Below are 23211 nucleotides of genomic sequence, written 5' to 3' on the forward strand. Positions count from 1 at the left end.
GCTGTCCATTTTAGGAACTGTCCAGAGAAGCATATGTTTGCTATGAGGATTTTCTCCAGTTCCTAAAATGGACAGCAGGGGTCAGCAGAGAGCATCGTGGTCATGACATCACAGGAAATGCTTTTCTTTTTTGGATTTCTCTTTAGTATACAGCCCCTAAAAAGTACTGGAAGGATTAAGATTTTTTTTTAATAGAAGTGATTTACAAATCTGTTTAACTTTCTGGCACCAGTTGATTTAAGAAAAAAAAAAAAAAGTTTTCCACGGTAGTACCCCTTTAAAGTCATTATAAAATGTATTTCACAAGATAACAAGAGTGGCACGGCACTGCTCTCACTGATGGACTCGATGTGGTATAAGTGGATAAATGTGGATGAGGGTGGTGGTGCTCTGGTCAAGGCTGAAACACAGGTGATATGGAAGGATAAGAGGAAAAAGATTAGACCGGCAGACTTACCACGATTCTCTTCTTTATTTGCTTTAGAAATTCATAGACAAATACTCACACACTTGGGGGATCGGGACGTGCAGTGGGGGGATAAACTGGCAACAGACTCTGTTTCGCACGGACCATCGTGCTTCCTCCGGCCATTTGGCCGGAGGAAGCACGATGGTCCGTGCGAAACAGAGTCTGTTGCCTGTTTATCCCCCCACTGCACATCCCGATTAGTGTTGAGCGGCATAGGCCATATTCGAATTTGCGATATTTCGCGAATATATGGACGAATATTCGTCATATATTCGCTAAATTCGCATATTCGTAACATTCGCGTTTTATTTTCGCATATGCGAAAATTAGCATATGCTAAAACTAGCATATGCCAAAATGAGCATAAGTGAAAATTTGCAAATGCGAAAATTCGAGCACCGGTCACACAGTAGTATTAGAGCCTTCTTTACACCACACAAGCTGGAAGCAGAGAGGGGTGATCACTGTGATGTGTACTGTGAAGAAAAAAAAACAAAAAAAACGGATATTCGTAATTACGAATTCATAGTGCGATATTCGTGAATAAAATTTGCATTGCGAATATTTGCGAGCAACACTAGTCCTGATACCCCAAGTGTGTGAGTATTTGTCTATGAATTTCTAACGCAAATAAAGAAGAAGAGAATCGTGGTGAGTCTGCCGGTCTGATCTTTTTCCTCTTATCCTTCCATAAAATGTATTTCCTCCTAGTGTTGATACTGATCTTACTTCAATGACACCTGAGGAGTGGGGCTTGGAGATGATCCAGTGTGTCCATTAGCATGGCGGGAAGAAATCTGCCAAATTGGCTTTTATGTAGAATAAAGCTTAACTTCGAGACACCTTCAACTTTATCACCCAGAGCACCAGAATGAAGGAATGGATGAGTAGAGCGGAACCTAGGACTTGAGAATTGGGTCTTTCAAAGCCAAAACTCTTCAAAACTGCTTCAAGGAGACGATTCCCTAGAAGCTTACTTATTTGTGTTTTCTAAAGGACTTGTACCATGCACCACCATACAGAAGATTAATAGTTAGAGCTCCAGACGCATCATGATGTCTTCTCCTGATAGCCAATGTCTTTATCTTCTTTATTTACCTTGTGCATACATTTTACCATAATGTGACAGCGTACTCTAAATATTAAGGTAATGAAAGAGCCGGTGCTACAAAAAGGCCTGTCAGGCAGAAGGTCGATCCTGAGCAAAGGGAGTAAGTGGATATAAATAAGACGAAACGTCTCCCGTGAAGGTCTCCGTACACTGTTTTTTTTTTTTAAATTAGGGCTCGTTCTTATATACTCTGGGTCTCTGTATCATCTGCAGATTCGCTTTAAGAAACACGAATGTATCCTAGGAGTGAAATGTGTCTTCTACTTCTAACAAAACTCCTTTTTTTGGCAAATAATAAAGACAAAAAACAAACAAAGTAAATAAGGTTGTGTGTACAGACATTTTATGGTCCATCCTAAATTTTTTACGCAGGGCTTCAAATAGTAGGTTAGCGGCGTCAACTTTATCCCCTCACAAAGGGGTTGTTCCGTGAACATTTTTTAAAGGGATACTCCGCCCCTAGTTATCTTATCCCCTATCGAAAGAATAGGGGATAAGATGACAGATCGTGGGGGTCCTGCCGCTGGGGACCCCCGGGATCTCGGCTGCAGCACCCACCTGTTGTGGCTTCCGGCAGCGCTGGTGGCTCTCATCCTAACGCCTCACGACTACGGTGATGGGAGATTGTGATGCCACGACTCCGCCCACATGTGACTCCGCCCCTGCCCCTCAATGTAAGTCTATGGGAGGGGGCGTGACGGCTGTCACGCCCCCTCCCATAGAATTGCATTGAGGGGCGGGGCGTGATGCCACACGGGGGCGGAGACGTGATGTCACGATCTCACATCACCGTGGTCGGGAGCCGAAGTCTCCAGCGTTTCCGGAAGCCGCAACAGGTGGGTGCTGCAGCCGAGATCCCGGGGGTCCCTAGTGGCGGGACCCCCGCGATCTGACATCGTATCCCCTGGATAGGGGATAAGATGTCTAGGGGCGGAGTACCCCTTTAAATGTAGAATAGTTCGGTGTGAGACTAAAAAACTAAAAAGCATCCCAAGAGAGAAGCCATTCAACAAAACCCGGACATAAATGGCATACAAACGCCTCCTCGCCAATACAAATGCTCTCATTCCCCTTGCTTCTTATTAATTTCCTTATGGCCACCCTACAACAATCCTCCAATTATAGCAATTATAAGCCGAAGCCTAAAAGCGGTACTCCACTGGAAAACATTTTTTTTTTTAAATCAACTGTTGCCAGAAAGTTAAACAGATTTGTAAATTACTTCTATTAAAAAATCTTAATCCTTCCAGGACTTATCAGATGCTGTATAATCCACAGGAAGTTCTTTCCTTTTTGAATTTCCTTTCTGTCTGACCACAGTGCTCTCTGCTGACACCTCTGTCCATATCAGGAACTGTCCAGAGTAGGAGAGGTTTGCTATGGGGATTCGCTCCAAATCTGGACAATTCCTAAAATGGACAGAGGTGTGGTCAGACAGAAAGGAAATAAAAAAAATAGCAGCTGCTAAGTACTGGAAGGATTAAGATTTTTAAATAGAAGTAATTTACAAATCTGTTTAACTTTCTGGCACCAGTTGATTTAGAAAAAAAATGTTTCCATTGGAGTACCCCTTTAACGTCACCCTACCGTATGTAAAACAAGACCCTTAATGTCCCTCAGGCGTGGTTAGACAACTAAAAGACAACTATTTATTTACCTGGCAGTCTAAATCACTCAAATACCTGGGTGTCCAGGTCCCTTCACTACTGGGCCCACAACCATACACTGATCCTGGCATCAATTCTCCTCTTACTCTGATCGCATGGAATGCTGGGAAAGGTCAGAGACAACAGTAAAATAAAAAGACTTGCACCACAGCACTTCCGGGTGGGGGTCCCGTGCATGAAAACGGGACAAAGCGACGCACGGAGGAAATAGAAGAAAATTACACTGTATCATGACTTGGCTTCACAGGCTCAAAGGATGAAGAAAGAAAATCCAGGAATACCCCTTTAAAGGGGTTCTCCGGTGCTTAGACATCTTATCCCCTATCCAAAGGATAGGGGATAAGATGCCTGATTGCGGGAGTCCCGCCGCTGGGGACCCCTGTGATCTTGCACGCAGCACCCCGTTTGTAATCAGTCCCCGGAGCGTGTTCGCGTGATTACCGACGACCACAAGGCCGGTGGCGTGTGACGTCATGCCTCCGCCCCCGTGTGACGTCACGCTCCGCCCCTCAATGCAAGCCTACGGGAGGGGGCGTGATAGCTGTCACGCCCCCTCCCGTAGGCTTGCATTGAGGGGCGGAGTGTGACATCACAGGGGGGGGGGGGCGGAGGCGTGACATCACACGTCGCCGGCCTTGTGGTCGTCGGTAACCAGACCCGGAGCGAACACGCTCCAGGGACTAATTATAAACGGGGTGCTGCGTGCAAGATCACGGGGGTCCCCAGCGGTGGGACTCCCGCAATCAGGCATCTTATCCCCTATCCTTTGGATAGGGGATAAGATGTCTAAGCACCGGAGAACCCCTTTAAAGGACATCTGCTGCGTAATTAACACTTATCCCCTATCCACAGGATAGGGGATAAGTGTTTGATCGCGGGGGGTCCGACCGCTGGGACCCCCTGTGATCTACTGTACGGGGCCGCGGCTATGCCATGGCTCTCTCGTGCAGGGGGCGTGCCAGCTGCAGCATGACGTTGCGGCCGGCACGCCTCCTCCATACATCTCTATGGGAGAGGCGGGGAGGTAGTGTTCCTGCCTCCCCGTCTCCCCCATAGAACTGTATTGGGACGGGGAGGAGACGGGGCGTCACCGTCGACCTCTAGGTCGACGCTACGCGCCTTCAGCGCTCACTAGGAGCGCTAATGGCGGCGCCCCGTTAGGGAGATCGAGGGGGGTCCCAGCGGTCGGACCCTCCGCGATCAGACACTTATCCCCTATCTTGTAGATAGGGGATAAGTGTATATTGTGCTGCAGTTGTCCTTTAAAGGGAAAGTGACAGCAGGATCACTACGCACTAACCTGAATATCCAGGTAAATCGTGTGGTTGGCCATGTTTCTAAGGCTTATCGGGTGAAATTCAGGGCAGACTTTGAGAAGATATTTATTCTGTTGCTAATATGGTCATTTATTCTTATGTGCACTGGAGGCAGCGGCTGTATGTGCTATGCTTTCTCCCACCTGCTCTGGGGATAGCCCTGCCCCCTTCTTCTGATAACTCTGCCCCTAGCTGAGGAAGGAGATATGAATATTTAAAGGAGTACTCCGAGGAAGTTAAGAAAAATAAAAACGCCCCAAAGCCACCACAATACCTGACAAAGTTACAAACGTATACGTTTTTTTCTTAAAAAACTGATGCAACCGGACATCATTTTTCAAACCATATACGGTTTTTAACCGTATATGGGTTGAAATTTGTACACACGTTTTGATGCAGTTTTGTCAGGTTTTGAGGAATCTATTTTTCAACAAAAATTTGATACGGGAACTGTATTGCAAAAACGTGGTGTGAACCCGGCCTTAGCAACAGGATGAATATCTCCTGAACGGCTGCACCGATTTTCACCAGGTATGATACTTTAGAAACAGGGTCACTGCACTATCTATCTGTATATTAGGTTATAGGTAAAAGGAGATCCAAGAAAGGGAGATGAATCGTGGTGCCATAAGAAGTATATATAGGTAAATTTGTTGCACACAAAGGATCCACGCAACGCGTTTCAAAGCCGTTCCGGCTTTGAAACGCGTTGCGTGGATCCTTTGTGTGCAATAAATTTACCTATACAATGATCCCTCAACTTACAATGGCCTCAACATACAATAGTTTCAACATACAATGGTCTATTCTGGACCATTGTAAGTTGAAACCAGACTCAACATACAATGTACAGACAGTCCGGATCTGTGAAACGTGTCACAACTGCAGGAACTGACCAATCAGAATGGACATTCACTGGTAAATCACCTCTATTACTGAAACGTATGCACTGACTGGTGTCTGGTAGCGCCTCCTACAGTACAGGGAGGTATTACATGTTCTGTACTCTTTACCTGTATAACTGAAGCGTATGCACTGACTGATGTCTGGTAGCTCCCCATACAGTACAGGGAGGTATTACATGTTCTGTACTCTTTACCTGTATTACTGAAGCGTATGCACTGACTGATGTCTGGTAGCGCCCCCTACAGTACAGGGAGGTATTACATGTTCTGTACTCTTTACCTGTACCAGGGTTAGCTGCTCCTTTGGACACCAGGTGAGGGCGGCTCCATGTTACTTCTTCAGGACATTGCGTGTACTGTACAGGACCCCGAAGAAGCTCCTGTCCTCTACATAGACCAGTGTTTCCCAAGCAGGGTGCCCCCAGCTGTTGCAAAACTACAACTCCCAGCATGCCCGGACAGCCTTTGGCTGTCCGGGCATGCTGGGAGTTGTAGTTTTGCCACAGCTGGAGGCTCCTTCCTTGGGAAACACTGAAATAGACAGTGATTACAGCTCCCAGCAGATCTTTATTACTTTTATATGTAAGGATTTGCTTTATCTATATTAGTTATCTACTTATTTTTTATCTCACTTTTTCCTATTTTTGGATGACATTTTGGTGCCTTTAGAACCAATTTCCAGGTTTCCATAGAGTTCTGTTCTCAACATACAATGGTTTCAACATACAATGGTCGTCCCAGAACCAATTAATATTGTAACTTGAGGGACCACTGTATATACTTCTTGTGGCAGCGCGATTCATCTCCCTTTCTTGGATCTCCTTTTACCTATATTTGCGCCTGGACGCCGGGAGCCGCAGCAGCCGCAGCAGCAGCCGCAGCAGCAGCGATTACAGGATTCCTGATCAAGCGCATTGAGTTTTGCGCCTCCATTCGCACAACTCACATAGGTGAGTGCGTTTTGATCGGGCTTTTCACTAGCTCATCTATCCGGTTCCATCCAGGGGGTGCGCACCCTGTTCTCTGATTGGGGTGTGGGTGACCCCCCCTGCGGTCAGTTTCCCTTTGCGTCGTTTTAGGTCTATCTATTCTATTTAGCGATCTCCTCATTGGATTATTGTGGTTCATTTCACCACTATCAGCGATATCATTGGGCTGTCGGAGGCCCTTACCCAATTGATCCGGCTCAGTTTTTTTTTTTTTTTTTTTTTTTTTGCCAAATCAATGATAGAGAAGAAGAATAAGAATAACACAATGTTCTAGTACTTTAAGGTAAACTACAAGATGAATCACTCATTCAGTGCATAGACATAAATAACACGGTATGCAGAACGTGTACGGACAATATGCGAGTTATGTGATGAGACCGAACATCGATCAGCAAAACAACTCATTTCACTTCTGTAAAATGAAAATCAATCCGCCCGCCCGATGTCTCTATAACAGAACTTTCACGGCTGCTTTTAAAGCGTCAAAGGATTATTCCTCGCAACTCTCTGCAGAGGATCTCGTCTTAAGATGAATTTTAATTATTCGTTTTCTTCCTTTGTACTTTGCCGAACATTTTAGTCTTAATAGAAGCTTTAAAGCACTCACGGCCCGAGTGGTTCACTAACAACGTATTGTGAAGCGTCTGTTCCAGGTTATGTCTGGAAAACATACACTTGTCTGTCCATTTATAAAGCTCATCTGAGGATAAGGCCCACAGACTGGCCATTAAAGGGTTATTCCAGGAAAAAAAAACTTTTTTCTATATCAACTGGCTCAAGAAAGTTAAACAGATTTGTAAATTACTTCTATTAAAAAATCTTAATCCTTTCAATAATTATCAGCTGCTGAAGTTGAGTTGTTCTTTTCTGTCTGGCAACAGTGCTCTGTGCTGACATCTCTGCTGGTCTCGGGAACTGCACAGAGTAGAAGAGGTTTGCTATGGGGATTTGCTTCTACTCTGGACAGTTCCCGAGATACGGGTCATCAGAGAGCGCTTAGACAGAAAAGAACAACACAACTTTAGCAGCTCATAAGTACTGAAAGGATTAAGATTTTTTAATAGAAGTAATTTACAAATCTGTTTAACTTTCTGGAGCCAGTTGATATATCTATATAAAAAAAAAGTTTTTTTCCTGGATAACCCCTTTAAGTATCATGAAGTTAAAGTTTACCAATCGTATATACATATAGTCTTTTTATTATCTTTCTTGCCTGCTTTCTCGATAAGCAAAATCTTCCTGGTGTGAGGCCTGCCGTTATTTTGGTTGAGTTTCTGGCAGCCCAAACATTCTATAGGGCTATCAGGCAAGAACATATATTCATGTACTTATTTATATAAAAGCGGAAAAGCAGGGGAAGACGGGAAACAGTAGGGGTGCACAGCGGAATAGGAGGCAACAGCTTTTTTACGTAACAGAAACAAGATTCCAGCTCACCTTCCAAGGTACACGGTGCGCGGACCTGTGCCCGGCTAGGCATCCAGCAATGAAGAAAGAAGTAGAGAAGGTCCAGCACTACGCTGCAAGCAGCTTTATTGTAGAAACATCACACGGTAAAAAGGACACTTACAGCTGTTTCACGCCTTGAGAGGCCCGATGAAGTGCTTAGTCGTGTGAAACGGCTGTTACCAACTATTTAGCTGTGTACCTCAGCTGTTGATCATCTCCCCCTTGCTTTTATGTGAGTAAATGATTTAATAGGGAAGAAGAAACCAGTCCATGGTGAATGCAGCTAATGTATTTCTACATGGAATATGTTTATTACTACATCGTGAAGCAGAGCACCACTTGAACGTGATGAATTTTGTCACCTGCACCTAGCTATACGATTTTTTGCATTTTGTGTGGAACAGGTGTACATTTGTAGCGGCAATGCCAAACTTGACTTTCTAATTAGACAATCACATATGTCTCCATGATGGCTTCCCTATCCTCTCACAGTTCAGAGATATATGAACACAAAAGCGCGCTATATGTGCCGTTCTCTCCCGTTGTTAAAGGGGTTTTCCACCATAAGGGGATTTTAGTACGTACCTGGCAGACAGTAATGGACATGCTTAGGAAGGATCTGCGCTTGTCTTGGGGCTAAATGGCTATGTTGTAAGATTACCATGACAGTGTGGCTAACTTTTTGTGAACTTTTATTTCCTGTTTGACTTTTCTTTTTGCCTTCAAATCCCACAATTTCATTTTCCTCCCTCCCACACATCAGCCACTCCACCCATTGAAACAAAAGACCTATTCACACTGTGTGTTTTGTCAGTCCTGTTTTGACCTTGTTTGATCCTTGATCTGCTAGGAAAGAATCCTGTTCTGAGCCTTATGCTACTCAGTCTATCTAGGAGTGAGTTAGTCTTGTGTTTGTACCCGTGTTTGCTTCTATTTAGGATTTTTGTTTCCTCCTAGGCTAGTATCCTGCTTCACTTGGTGGAGAGTGCCTGTTGGCTAGGAGCCTACTTGGATTTAGTATTGTTGTCCCTCAATGATTGGAGCGGGGAGTCCAGTGTGCTCCCTGTTCTGGTGAACAGAGCTCTTGATTTCCTGACCCGTTCACTTTCTGACTTTCAGTTAACCTGTTTATCCCCTGCATCTCCTGGTATTGTTCATATTATCTTATCTACCATTATCTTAATCCTGGTTCTTGAACTGTATGTAAGTATGCTATATCCTGCCTAATATATCTGTTTATTGCTTTGAAGTATTCACAATATTGTCCTGACTTGTTCCCTGACTTGTACAGTTTGGTCTGTTTTGATGCCCATGCACTTTAAGCATAAGGACCGTCCTCGTGGTTGTCGATCCGTTGCTTAAGGCGGAATATGCAAGTATGCAGAGAGAGTGTTTTTTAGGGACAGCTTAGGGCTCACTTTTTCCTGCCCCTCATTCATATCAGAGAGAAAAAGGAGCACATAGGCGAATCTCTGCACAGGTGGATTGTCAAATTTGAAGAATAGCACGAAGTGATCTATTCTATACTGTAAGTGAAATTGGACATCACTCACCAAGCAAAAGTTGTCTAACAATGTCTACATAAAACATAAGAAGGCGCTTGCAAGACACTGGGCTTCCAGCCAGATCTTCAGCTACTGGTATTTCCATTGACCTCACACCACTGCTACAATGTTGCAGAGTAAGATAGCAATAGAGGCTGGAAAGGATCTCTATCCCCTTCAGTGATTAGACCCATTTTTTTCTCGGACATAATGAAAGGGTGCTGGCACAACATTAGGCTACAAGCTAGACATCCACCTACAGGGGGTTCCACTGACCTCACACCAATGCTCCCAAAGGCTATCATGATGCAAAGCATAACAGTAATGGAAGTTGGAATGTAGGTCTATCCTCTTCAGTGAGGAGTCCTGCTTTTGTCTCAGACATAATCATGGCTGGAGATTGGTCTGGAGTGGGGCAGAACGATTATTACTTGGTCATAACCCAAATCCAGTACAATTTTAGCTTTGGTTTTAGATGTAAATGGAGCATATAAGACTCCAATGAGAATTTGCAGATCATCTTCTTACGTTTAACTAACTAGTATATAAGTGGAAGCAAGACTGGAAAAAGAATTGTAGAAAAAATAAAAATAATAATCTGCAGTGTGGCTCCTAAACCCAGGCTGTGACTTCTCCTCCAGTCACCTCCTTCTCTGATCACAAACTAAATTTTAACAATTTAGGCAGCACAGCATTCTGGGGCTTCACAGCAGCACAGCATTCTGGGGCTTCACAGCAGAATCATTGGCAAAGATGTTAAGTACCCAGATCTGCGCCAGCCTCTTACCTCTGTATTTATGGACGATATTATGAGAGAAATTAATTCACTTCATACTTAGACGTCTGACTGCACTTTGTGCTGCTAAAGGGATAGAAGCTATAGATAGATAGACATGAGATATATATATATATATGGGAGGGATAGATAGATATGAGATAGATAGATAGATAGACTCATGGCCGCAAATGTTGGCACCGCCGCAAATGTTGGCACCCCTAAAAGTTTTTGAGTAAATTAAGTATTTCCCACAGAAAAGGAACACACGTAACACGTTACAGTAACACACGTTTTGCTATACACATGTTTATTCCCTTTGCGTGTAATGGAACTAAACCAAAAAAGGGAGGAAAAAAACAAATTGGACATAATGTCACCAAACTCCAAAAATGGACTGGGCAAAATTTTAGAAAAATAAGATTGTTTCAAGAATGTGATGCTCCTTTAAACTCACGTAGGGAAAGTAACAGGTGTGGGCAATATAAAAATCACACCTGAAAGCAGATAAAAAGGAGAGAAGTTCACTTAGTCTTTGCACTGTGTGTCTGAGTGTGCCACACTAAGCATGGACAACAGAAAGAGGAGAAGAGAACTGTCTGAGGACTTGAGAAGGTTACAAGTCCATCTCCAGAGATCTAGATTTGCCTTTGTCCACAGTGCACAACGTAATCATAAGTTTGCAACCCATGACACTGTAGCTAATCTCCCTGTGCATGGACGGAAGAGAAAAATTGATGAAAGGTGTCAACGCAGGATAGTCCGGATGGTGGATAAGCAGCCTCAAACAAGTTCCAAAGATATTCAAGCTGTACTGCAGGCTCAGGTAGCATAAGTGTCAGCACAAACTATCCGTCGACATTTAAATGCAATAAAACGCTATGGTAGGAGACCCAGAAGGACCCCACTATGGAGGATACCCAGAAGGACGCCACTGCTGACACAGAGACATAAAAAAGCAAGACTACATTTTGACAAAATGAACTTGAGTAAGCCAAAATCCTTCTGGGAAAACATCTTGTGAACAGATGAGACCAAGATAGAGCTTTTTGGTAAAGCACATATTTCTACTGTTTACCAAAAACGGAATGAGGCCTACAAAGAAAAGAACACAGAACCTACAGTGAAATATGGTGGAGGGTCAATGTTGTTTTGGGTTGTTTTGCTGCCTCTGGCACTGGGGGCCTTGAATGTGTACAAGGCATCATGAAATCTGAGGATTACCAATGGATTTTGGGTCGCACTGTACAACCCAGTGTCAGAAAGCTGGGTTTGCGTCCGAGATCTTGGGTCTTACAGCAGAACAATGACCCCAAACATACGTCAAAAAGCCCCCAGAAATGGATGGTAACAAAGCGCTGGAGAGTTCTGAAGTGGCAGCAATGAGTCCAGATCTAAATCCCATTGGACACCTGTGGAGAGATCTTTTGCTGTTGGGAAAAGGCGCCTTCCAATAAGAGAGACCTGGAGCAGTTTGCAAAGGAAGAGTGGTCCAACATTCGGACTGAGAGGTGTAAGAAGCTTATTGATGGTTATAGGAAGGGACTGATTTCAGTTATTTTTTCCAAAGGGTGCGCAACCAAATATTAAGTTAAGGGTGCCAATAATTTTGTCCAGCCCATTTTTAGAGTTTGGTGTGACATTATGTCCAATTTGCTTTTTTTCCTCCCTTTTTTGGTTTAGTTTCAATAAACACAAAGGGAATAAACATGTGTATAGCAAAATATGTGTTACTGCAATCCTTTTCTGTGAGAAATACTTCATTTTCTAGAAAAATTTCAGGGGTGCCAACATTCACGGCCATGACTGTTACAATGATAGATAAGGTAGTTAGATAGATACATATGAGATAGATAGATAGATAGATATATGAGAGAGGGAGACAGAGAGATAGATATGACATATATAATAAATAGACATGAAATACACTGCTCAAAATAAATAAAGAGGACACTTAAACAACACAATGTAACTCCAAGTCAATCGCACTTTCCACTCAGTAAGCAACACTGATTGACCATCAATTTCACATGCTGCTGTGCAAATGGAACAGACAACAGGTGGAAATTAAAGGCAATTAACAAGACAACCCCAATAAAGGAGTGGTTCTGCAGGTGGTGACCAAAGACCACTTCTCAGTTCCTATGCTTCCTGGCTGTTTTGGTCACTTTTGAATGCTGGCGGTGCTTTCACTCTAGTGGTAGCATGAGTCAGAGTCTACAACCCACACAAGTGGCTCAGGTAGTGCAGCTCATCCAGGAGGGCACATCAATGCGAGCTGTGGCAAGAAGGTTTGCTGTGTCTGTCAGCATAGTGTCCAGAGCATGGAGGCACTACCAGGAGACAGGCCAGTACATCAGGAGACGTGGAGGAGGCCGTAGGAGGGCAACAACCCACCAGCAGGACCGCTCCCTCCACCTTTGTGCAAGGTGGAGCAGGAGGAGCACTGCCAGAGCCCTCCAAAATGACCTCCAGCAGGCCACAAATGTACATGTGTCCACTCAAACGGTCAGAAACAGACTCCATGAGGGTAGTATGAGGGCCCAACGTCCACAGGTGGGGGTTGTGCTTACAACCCAACACCATGCAGGATGTTTGGCATTTGACAGAGAACACAAAGATTGGCAAATTTGCCACTAGCGCCCTGTGCTCTTCACAGATGAAAGCAGGTTCACACTGAGCAGATATGACCGACATGACAGAGTCTGGAGACGCCGTGGAGAACGCTCTGCTGCCTGCAACATCCTCCAGCATGACCGGTTTGGCGGTGGGTCAGTAATGGTGTGGAGTGGCATTTCTTTGGGGGGGCCGCACAGCCCTCCATGTGCTTGCCAGAGTAGCCTGACTGCCATTAGGTACTGAGATGAGATCCTCAGACACTTCGTGAGACCATATGCTGATGCGGAAGGTACTGATGCTATGGACAGGCCCACCCATTCCCCAGACCTGAATCCAATTGAGCACATCTGGGACATCATGTCTCGCTCCATCCACCAACGCCACATTGCATCACAGACTGTCCAGGAGTTGGCGGATGCTTTAGTCCAGGTCTGGGAGGACATCCCTCAGGAGACCATCCGCCACCTCATCAGGAGCATGCCCAGGCGTTGTAGGAAGGTCATACGGGCCCCTGTAGGCCACACACACTACTGTAACTTGTTTTAAGGACATTACATAAAGTTGGATCAGCCTGTAGTGTGGTTTTCCACTTTGATTTTGAGTGTGACTCCATATCCAGACCTCCATGGGTTGATACATTTGATTTCCATTGATAATTTTTGTGTGATTTTGTTGTCAGCACATTCATTCTATGTAAAGACGAAAGTATTTCATACGATTAGTTCATTCATTCAGATCTAGGATGTGTTATCTTAGTGTTCCCTTAATTTTTTTGAGCAGTGTATATAATAGATAGAGAGATAGATATGAGATATATAGATACGGTAGATATGAGATAGACAGATAAATAGAAATATAGATAGAAAGATAAATAGAGAGAATTTCTACACTTGGCTACATTATTAAATAAAGGCTTAGAGGGCAGAACAATGAAGCCTCTCCAGTTAACAAACAATTCTCAATATTGTTCTATGCCCATCTCCGCCTACGGCTCTCAAATAGCTTTGGATATGTGCCCGCCGTAGGCAATGCCAGTGAAGTGGGCAAGTGGCCTTTCATGTTACTGCTAATGTGATTACAGAAGCCACAGGCAGAGAACATCCATTTATTGTTTCATCCATTTCGTGATTGAATAGGATGGAATCGTCCTCAAAGAGATAAAAGGCCCTCCGGATAATCCTGATGATGTAGGATGAGGATTTATTCAGCGCCCCCTTCTATCCCGGACCCCATGGTTACCGTATCTCGAATAACTGAACTGCTGCTTAAATGCGTAGTCTCCTTACCTGTGTTTTTCCCAGAAGTCTATATGCCTGCTGAACCTTTGTATAGTGAGCGACATCAAAGTTCTTGCAGATCTTACAGAGTGCCACATCTAGTTGTTCCTATATAGGAGAAAACAAATAAAAATAACAATATTACTGCATATACGTATTTAAATGCACACAACAAAACAAATAAAATCTCACTATTTAATACACACCCATGTATAGTTCAGATGTACAGATATTTTAACCAAGGCGGCATACACACTTTATTAAAAATGATTCCCTATCCATGGGATAGAGCAGTGGTATGTAAACTATAGTCTTTTGGATGGTGCAAAACTACATCTAGAAAGCCACAGTTTGGAAATCACTAGGATAGAGGATATCTAGCTGATTAGTGGGTGTCCGATTGCTGGGACCACCACCAATCACTGCTGGTCACATGTCTACTGAGTGAATGGAGCAGCAGTGCATATGCTCGGCCACTGCTCCATTTTGCTGTCTATGGGACTGTTCGAAAGACTCGAAGAATGAATGGAGCGGCGCCTAGGCATGCGCGCCGATGCTCCATTCACTCGGGAGATAATTGACCTCCCTTCCCAGAAGTCAAACACCCACCAATCCAGTTAGCTATCAGCTATCCTGTGCATAGGGCATCATCTTGGGATAACCCCATTAATGGGGTTGTTCAGTATTAAAACAAAAAAACATGGCTGCTTACAGCACTACACCTGTACACAGTTTGTGTGTAGGATTGCAGCTCATCCTCTTTCACTTCAATAGTGCAATGCCAGGACAGATGTGGTGCCCTTTCTATTTTTTTTTTCCTCTAATCCTGAACAACCACCTGGCGATCATCTTCTCTATCCTACACACACACCAGTGCTAATATGGCCATTTTTGAAGAAGCTTTTGTCTACACCAAACAACTATACAGACAATATGCCACCTGCTGGTTTCGCTACATAGACGACATCTTTCTTATCTGGAACGGCCGTCTTTATTCCATTATGAATTTTATCAACAGTCTAAATAATATCCAGACTGAACACCAATTCATGACCAACATTCAATCACTTTCCTCGACACTTTGGTGCAGAAAGACCCTGAGGGCCTCCTCAGCACCAACTTATGCACAAAATCTACAGCAGTGGCATTTTGCAACATACCTGAAATTCGTTACCGAACTCCCAGTTTAAAGAGAGTTAGTCTGGGTTCACACTATGAATTTTCCAATTGGAATTTAGTCGGAAATTCCGATGCAGCAGAATCCCATTGCTGTTAAAGGGATTCTGCTGCACAGTGCACACTACTGAATTTCAAAGTCAGACGTTCCGCCACTGAAATTCCGCTGCCAATATACATTCTATAGGCAGAATCCGCTCTGCAGACATTGCCGTCTATGGGGATTGCGCTGGCCACACTCAACCTCCAGACGGAATGTTTCCATCCACAAATTGGTATGTGTGAACATAGTCTTACAGTTTCTCCGAGAGGTTATCCCTCTTTACTCCTTACCACTGACTTACAGGCCAAACAGTACTTTGAGAGGGTTGTTTCCAACCCCCTCAATGTAACAGCATGTCCCTCTGACTTGACCAAAATGTTTTTCCAACAGGGTTATCCATTTTTATTCCCATACATCTCAGCCACGCCTTACTGACCAGCAGCCCAGAATTCCATTAGTCATCACATATCATCCCAACATTCCTAAAATCGAACAGGTCGTTGATCCTGTCCTCTGCTCCACAGAGCCTACCCACACATTAAGAACTTCAATAATTCTGTCCTAACATGCCTTAAAATCCCACATAATATCTGAAGTAGATTAGTAAAATCAAAACTTTCCCCAGAAAACTTTATCCATGCCTCCACTGTAATTGCTGCTCCAATGTCATCAAATCATGCACTATCCAACATCCACACAGGAAAGTCTTTCCCGATCAAAAAAAACATTCTACCGGGCTAAGTTTGTTATCTACCAAATCAAACACCCATGTGGCCACCGATCCACTTTGCAACAAGACATGGTTACCCATACTGTACCTCAGTGTTTCTCAGACGCCCACCATACAGTGAACCAAGAAAGTAAATCGGCCAGGTAGAAGTAGTCAACCATATTCAACTTTCAGAATGTGAAGAATCCTTCTGGATCCATACTTTACAGAATCCTAACTCTCATGGCAGAAACAGGGGATATGACATGATCTCATGATTTACGTTATAGTGTAGCTTGTGCTGTTTTACGTTACGATGGCGCTATTTGCACTTCACCCACAAGCTTCTACTTACTGCTACATGGTACCGCTACACTCTCTCCTTACCGCCCTCTCTACTTCTACTTCTTTTATACCCATAATTCTAAGTATTAGGCAGGTGGTTTACTTGTTTTCTTTCTATAATTCACTCCTTGGATTTTGGTTGGATAATCTGAACATATTGGCCCTCATTTACTATTGCAAACCCGATATGTTTTGTCGGGTTGTGTGCCAGATTCTGTCGCATTGCACCAGAAATTCTGTCTGCGCCAGAGTTTGCACCAGAATTTGCGCCAGATTGGAAAAACCCCTACTATCTCTCCATTTTGCTAAGAAAACCCGGAAAAGGGGCATGACTGCTGGGGAAAAGGGGTGTTGTCTCAGAAAAGGGGCATGTTCCCGACATTTTCACAAAAACTCAACATATTTACTAAGGTTTCCACATAAAATGTGGTGGATTTGAGCTGAGGAAAACCCGACAGATCAGAGCAGGTGTAAAAAAAAGCAAAGTGTAGGGAAAGTGGACAATGTAGGGAAACTTTAGTAAATACCGTGAAAATAAATTGTAGGGAATTAATACCCACAAAGAAACCTACACTCCACTCTTAGTAAATGAGGGCCATTGTGTGTAATGTATAGGCAGAGGCGTAGCTTGTAGCTTCTGGACCCCCGATGCAAAATCTGCAATAGGGCCCCATACGCCAATAAAAATACTGGTCTCTTATGGGGCAGATGTGTTTTGGTGCCTCCTTAGGCACCAGGGCGACTGCTACCTCTGCCCTGTGTATTGCCTTAATGCTGTAGGTAGATCATTCCATCAATTTACCCTTAATATTTGTTCTCGTTTTAGCGGCGCTGATAAAGGCTTGGGATAGGCGGGAACATCTGATAATTGTCGCACTGCTATCCAATGTCATCTGATTTTGACATCAATTTCAATTCTGGATACTGAAATTTGCACTAAAAAGGGAACTGACGTTGCTAGTCACTTTGCATAAATCAACAAAGGTGAAGATATACATTTTTTTTGCAATATATTTCAATTATCCAAAATGATTTTGTATGTTTTTGTATTAAGAAAAACAACACTATACTGAGGGCCACTAGGTGTCACTATTTTTACTCACTTGCGGTCCACTGCCCATCACTACTTAAATTCCGTCTCTAGCAACCATGCAGCCGAGACAGAATACAGAAAGTGTGGGCGCGACATCCTGTCCCCTGTGCACGCTTCAAGCTCTAACATACCAGCTGAGTGCACATATGGACAAAGCGCTCACAGCAGGCAGAGAGAAAGCGCGCTCTGTTACAGCAGCATTGCTCAGTTCATCTTTATGGTGTAAACCAGGACTACAAAAGAGCTCAGGAATTAGCCTGCGCTGATCAGGATAGGAACAACAGGAGCCCAAGATCATCGGGATGAATACTTCATTGACCAAGATGCAACTCGATTCGCTGCGCATGCGCAGCGAAACGAGTTGCATCTTGGTCGATGAAGTATTCATCCCGATGATACTTTATTGACCAAGATGCATAGCAATGGAGAACGCCTGTATGAAATGCGCATGCGCAGCAAAACAAGTTGCATCTTGGTCAATGAAGTATTCATCCCGATGATCCTGAGCTCCTGTTGTTCCTATCCTGATCACCGCAGGCTAATTCCTGAGCTCTTTTGTAGTCCTGGTTTACAATAAATGTCCACATCAGAAAGGCTGCAGACGGGATATTTGCTTCCCATACAACCGTTCTCCATTGTTGTGTATGCAGGTACACAACCCAAGTTGGTAAGCAACTGCCTATCCCCTTCCCCCTCCACTGGATTACTGGTGATACTCCATATGGAGCGCCTCTGCTTTTCTTTTTTTTTTTTACATTTCTATAGTGGCATCAGACTGAATTGTACATCTAAGAGGTAAGTCAGGACAAAACCTGTATCTTTAGGAGACAGAAAAAAAATCAGGTTTATCAGCCAAAGTAAGGGAAAGGAAGTTCACAGGCAGTGAGGGCAAACCATGGCCAACCATGAATTTTATTAGTCAGGGTAAGAGATACTTATTGTGAGATACAGGAGAAGCTCCTTAAAAGGGTACCTCTCATCAAATAAACTTTTGATATATTTTAGATTAATGAATGTTGAATAACTTTCCAATAACATGTTAATGAAAAATATGCTTCTTTCTATTGTATTTTTCCCGATCAGTCCTGTCAGCAAGCATTTCTGACTCATGCTGGAGTCCTAAACACTCAGAGCTGCCAGCCTGCTTTGTTCAAAGCCAAACAGGCTGTGAACAAAGCAGGCTGGCAGCTCTGAGTGTTCTCCTTTGTGAACAAAGCAGACTGGCAGCTCGTAGTGTTTAGGACTCCAGCATGAGTCTGAAATGCTTGCTGACAGGACTGGTAGGGAGACCCCTAGTGGTCATTTCTTCAAAGTGGAAAATTAAATAGAAAGAAGCATATTTTTTTAATAACATGCAATTGTAAAGTTATTCTGCATACATTAATCTATAATATATCAAAAGTTTTTTTGATGAGAGGTACCCTTTAAGCAAGTAAAACTGCAGTCTTTGATAGTAAACTATACAGATGATATTAACAGGTTCCTAATAAATTAAGCTAGGAATATCCGTCCCAATAGTCTAATTTCCTTAATTTTTTACCAATGACATAGCATGAGCCTAGTGTCCTTCATTACATCCTTCTCTATACAAAGCCTCAGATTTTATGAGTCCGACAGGCCTGACATAAAATGAGGAGAAAACATGAATAACCTCCAATCCGAGCAACAAGCCCTGAGAGCTGCACATCCGAGCGTTTGCCCCGGCAGACGTGGATTTTCAATTTCTACTTTCAGAAAATATGATTATCTGTATTATACGACACATTGAGTTAAAGTGAACTGCGGCCAGGACTGAAGAGCAGATATTGAAAGTAATCCTTGGGTAATAGCCTCGGATTAGATAAGAATATATCCTCCTACCTAAGATATAGGGGAAGGAAATATGGCTGCATGATGAGGCTTACCCGTGTACATTCAGATATTGATATGCTCATCTTACCATCCCGGGGGATATGCTAGCCTAGTCCTCATCTTACGGAGATCACACTGACAGCAAAAGGAATGAATTTCAATTATTTATGTTTGCAAACTACAGATGTGTGCATCTTTCCTGATCGGAAAAATTTCATTATGGACGCCAATATGTCACAATACAAATTCATTGCAATATGCCAGAAAAGCCCTTAACAGGCTGCAATTCATTTCACAACCACTGTGTGACCCTATAGGCCCAGGGCAGAGGTGTGTCTTCTGACTGTGCGTCTTCAGCATGCTAGCACAGTTGAACGCACGCTGCGTCCCCAACAATACAGAGCCGTCAGCTCCATCCTGTCATTTCTGCTGGTGTCTTTGTGAAGCCCCAAGAGAATGAATCGTGGGGAGCAGAATGCTGGGAGCAGTATGGAGGCCTAACTACTATATGAGGACAGTATGGAGGCCTAACTACTATATGAGAACAGTGTGGAGGCCTAACTACTATATGAGAGCAGTATGGAGGCCTAACTACTATATGAGAACAGTGTGGAGGCCTAACTACTATATGAGAGCAGTATGGAGGCCTAACTACTATATGAGGACAGTATGGAGGCCTAACTACTATATGAGAACAGTGTGGAGGCCTAACTACTATATGAGAGCAGTGTGGAGGCATAACTACTATATGAGAGCAGTATGGAGACCTAACTACTATATGGGGGCAGTATGGAGGCCTAACTACTATATGAGGACAGTATGGAGCCCTAACTACTGTATGGGGGCAGTGTGGAGGCCTAACTACTATATGAGAGCAGTGTGGAGGCCTAACTACTATATGGGGCAGTGTGGAGGCCTAACTACTATATGAGAGCAGTGTGGAGGCCTAACTACTATATGGGGGCAGTATAGAGCCCTAACTAATATATGGGGGCAGTGTGGAGGCCTAACTACTATATGGGGCAGTGTGGAGGCCTAACTACTATATGGGGCAGTGTGGAGGCTTAACTACTATATGAGAGCAGTGTGGAGGCCTAACTACTATATGAGAGCAGTGTGGAGGCCTAACTACTATATGAGGACAGTATGGAGCCCTAACTAATATATGGGGGCAGTGTGGAGGCCTAACTACTATATGAGAGCAGTGTGGAGGCCTAACTACTATATGGGGGTAGTATGGAGCCCTAACTAATATATGGGGGCAGTGTGGAGGCCTAACTACTATATGGGGGCAGTGTGGAGGCCTAACTACTATATGGGGGCAGTGTGGAGGCCTAACTACTATATGGGGGCAGTGTAGAGGCCTAACTACTATATGGGGGCAGTATGGAGGCCTAACTACTATATGGGAGCAGTGTGGAGTCCTAACTACTATATGGGGGCAGTATGGAGGCCTAACTACTATATGAGAGCAGTGTGGAGACCTAACTACTATATGGGGCAGTGTGGAGGCCTAACTACTATATGAGAGCAGTGTGGAGGCCTAACTACTATATGGGGGCAGTATAGAGCCCTAACTAATATATGGGGGCAGTGTGGAGGCCTAACTACTATATGGGGCAGTGTGGAGGCCTAACTACTATATGGGGCAGTGTGGAGGCTTAACTACTATATGAGAGCAGTGTGGAGGCCTAACTACTATATGAGAGCAGTGTGGAGGCCTAACTACTATATGAGGACAGTATGGAGCCCTAACTAATATATGGGGGCAGTGTGGAGGCCTAACTACTATATGAGAGCAGTGTGGAGGCCTAACTACTATATGGGGGTAGTATGGAGCCCTAACTAATATATGGGGGCAGTGTGGAGGCCTAACTAATATATGGGGGCAGTGTGGAGGCCTAACTACTATATGGGGGCAGTGTGGAGGCCTAACTACTATATGGGGGCAGTGTAGAGGCCTAACTACTATATGGGGGCAGTATGGAGGCCTAACTACTATATGGGGGCAGTGTGGAGTCCTAACTACTATATGGGGGCAGTATGGAGGCCTAACTACTATATGGGGGCAGTATGGAGACCTTACTACTATATGGGGCAGTATGAAGATGGAAGCAGCATGGAGGGCTAGATATTGTGGGGGCAGTAAAGTGGACAAACTACAATATGGGGGGCAGGGGGGTGTATTTAAGGCATACTATTATATGGGGGTAGTATGGAAGGCTACTACTATATGGGGGGCACAGAGAGTTCCCAACCACTAAAAGGGACACAAAAAAGGCCTACTACTATATGGGGGGGGGGGGGGGGGAGTATGGAGGCCTACTAACTACTATATGATAAAAGTATGGAGGCCTACTACTATATGGGGGCAGTATGGAGGCAATACAACTATATAGGGACAATAAGGAGGTCTTCTACTATATGAGAACAGTATAGAGGCCTATTACTACATGGTGGCACAGAGGTGGCCTAAGTACAAAATGGCGACATAGAGGGGGCCATAATACTATATGGGGGCACTAAGTACTAACACTAACTACTTTACTAACTACACTCCCAATAAATATTTATACCAAATATTATTTTTTTTTAAATGGTCTTTTATCTGGAGTAATGCATTTTAATACAGTGTTACAAGGCCAGCTTTGTATTAGACAAATCTGATGTATGAGGGCCAATGATTTCCCTCCACCGATACGAAGTTCCTCAAAGCCCCTCTTGTTCCTAAACCAGACATTAGTCCTAAAATAAAATATTTTCTCTTTTAAATTCCACAACGATAATCTGAAAAGCAATTTTTAAAGCAAGCAAGAATTTTTCTCCGAGATGACAATTTCCCGCTTGATAAGGCTTTGAATTGCGATGCGTAGGACAAAAATATTTATCTCTGTTGACAGACGGATGTGCCTGTGCCCCGAGAAATCGACTTTTAGGAAAGACATTTTTAACTTACCGTAATTACTAAATAGAGATAAAGAAAAGAAAGTTACTTAAAATTATACATTGGCCTCCACATAGGGGGTTACTGCGGGCTACACAACAGATGTATAAAGGGACGATCAGCTGCGATCTGCGGGGATCTCAGCAGTAAGTGTTTACAATACCTACAGCACTCCCACAGGATACAACTACAACAACCAGCATGATAGGACCACTGGATATAATAGAACTGGATTATACTCTACACCAGTGATCTCCAACTGTAGCCCTCCAGATGTTGACAAACTTCAACTCCCAGCACGCCTGGACAGCCAAACACCTGTCTGCCTCCTCCAGAGGATATACACTGATCATGAAAGGTAAATCAAGGCTTCCCTTTTGCAATAATTCCATTCCCAGCATGCCTGGAAAGCCAAACACCTGTCTGCCTCCTCCAGAGGATCCACACTGATCATGAAAGGCAAATCAAAGCTTCCCTTTTGCAATAATTCCATTCCCAGCATGCCTGGAAAGCCAAACACCTGTCTGCCTCCTCCAGAGGATCCACACTGATCATGAAAGGTAAATCAAGGCTTCCCTATTGCAATAATTCCATTCCCAGCATGCCTGGACAGCCAAACACCTGTCTGCCTCCTCCAGTGGATATACACTGATCATGAAAGGCAAATCAAGGCTTCCCTTTCGCAAAACTTCAACTCCCAGCATGCCCGGACAGCCAACGGCTGTCCGGGAATGCTGGGATTTGAAGTTTTGCAACATTTAGAGGGCCACAGTTTGAGATTACTGCTCTACACATTCCTAAAATGGCTAGAACCTTGGACCATAATAAACTTCTTTTATACTCTTTACATAAAACACTACAACCCCCAACAGGACCATAATATTATTGTATGATACTATACATAGAACATTACAATCTCCAACATGATA

General features: G+C 43.8%; 1 protein-coding gene across 1 annotated transcript in view; it reads right to left on the reverse strand.

The window, feature by feature from the left end:
- The window catches only part of VPS50 (VPS50 subunit of EARP/GARPII complex), a 208217-nt gene that overhangs the window by 65167 nt on the left and 119839 nt on the right, over positions 1-23211 (reverse strand). Inside the window, exon 11 of the mRNA XM_056519010.1 lies at positions 14131-14229. Within this exon, the coding sequence (XP_056374985.1) occupies positions 14131-14229 (99 nt within the window). The remainder of the gene's footprint in view (positions 1-14130; positions 14230-23211) is intronic.

This window comes from Hyla sarda, chromosome 5 (genome assembly GCF_029499605.1).
Source record: "Hyla sarda isolate aHylSar1 chromosome 5, aHylSar1.hap1, whole genome shotgun sequence".
Taxonomy (NCBI): Eukaryota; Metazoa; Chordata; class Amphibia; order Anura; family Hylidae; genus Hyla; species Hyla sarda.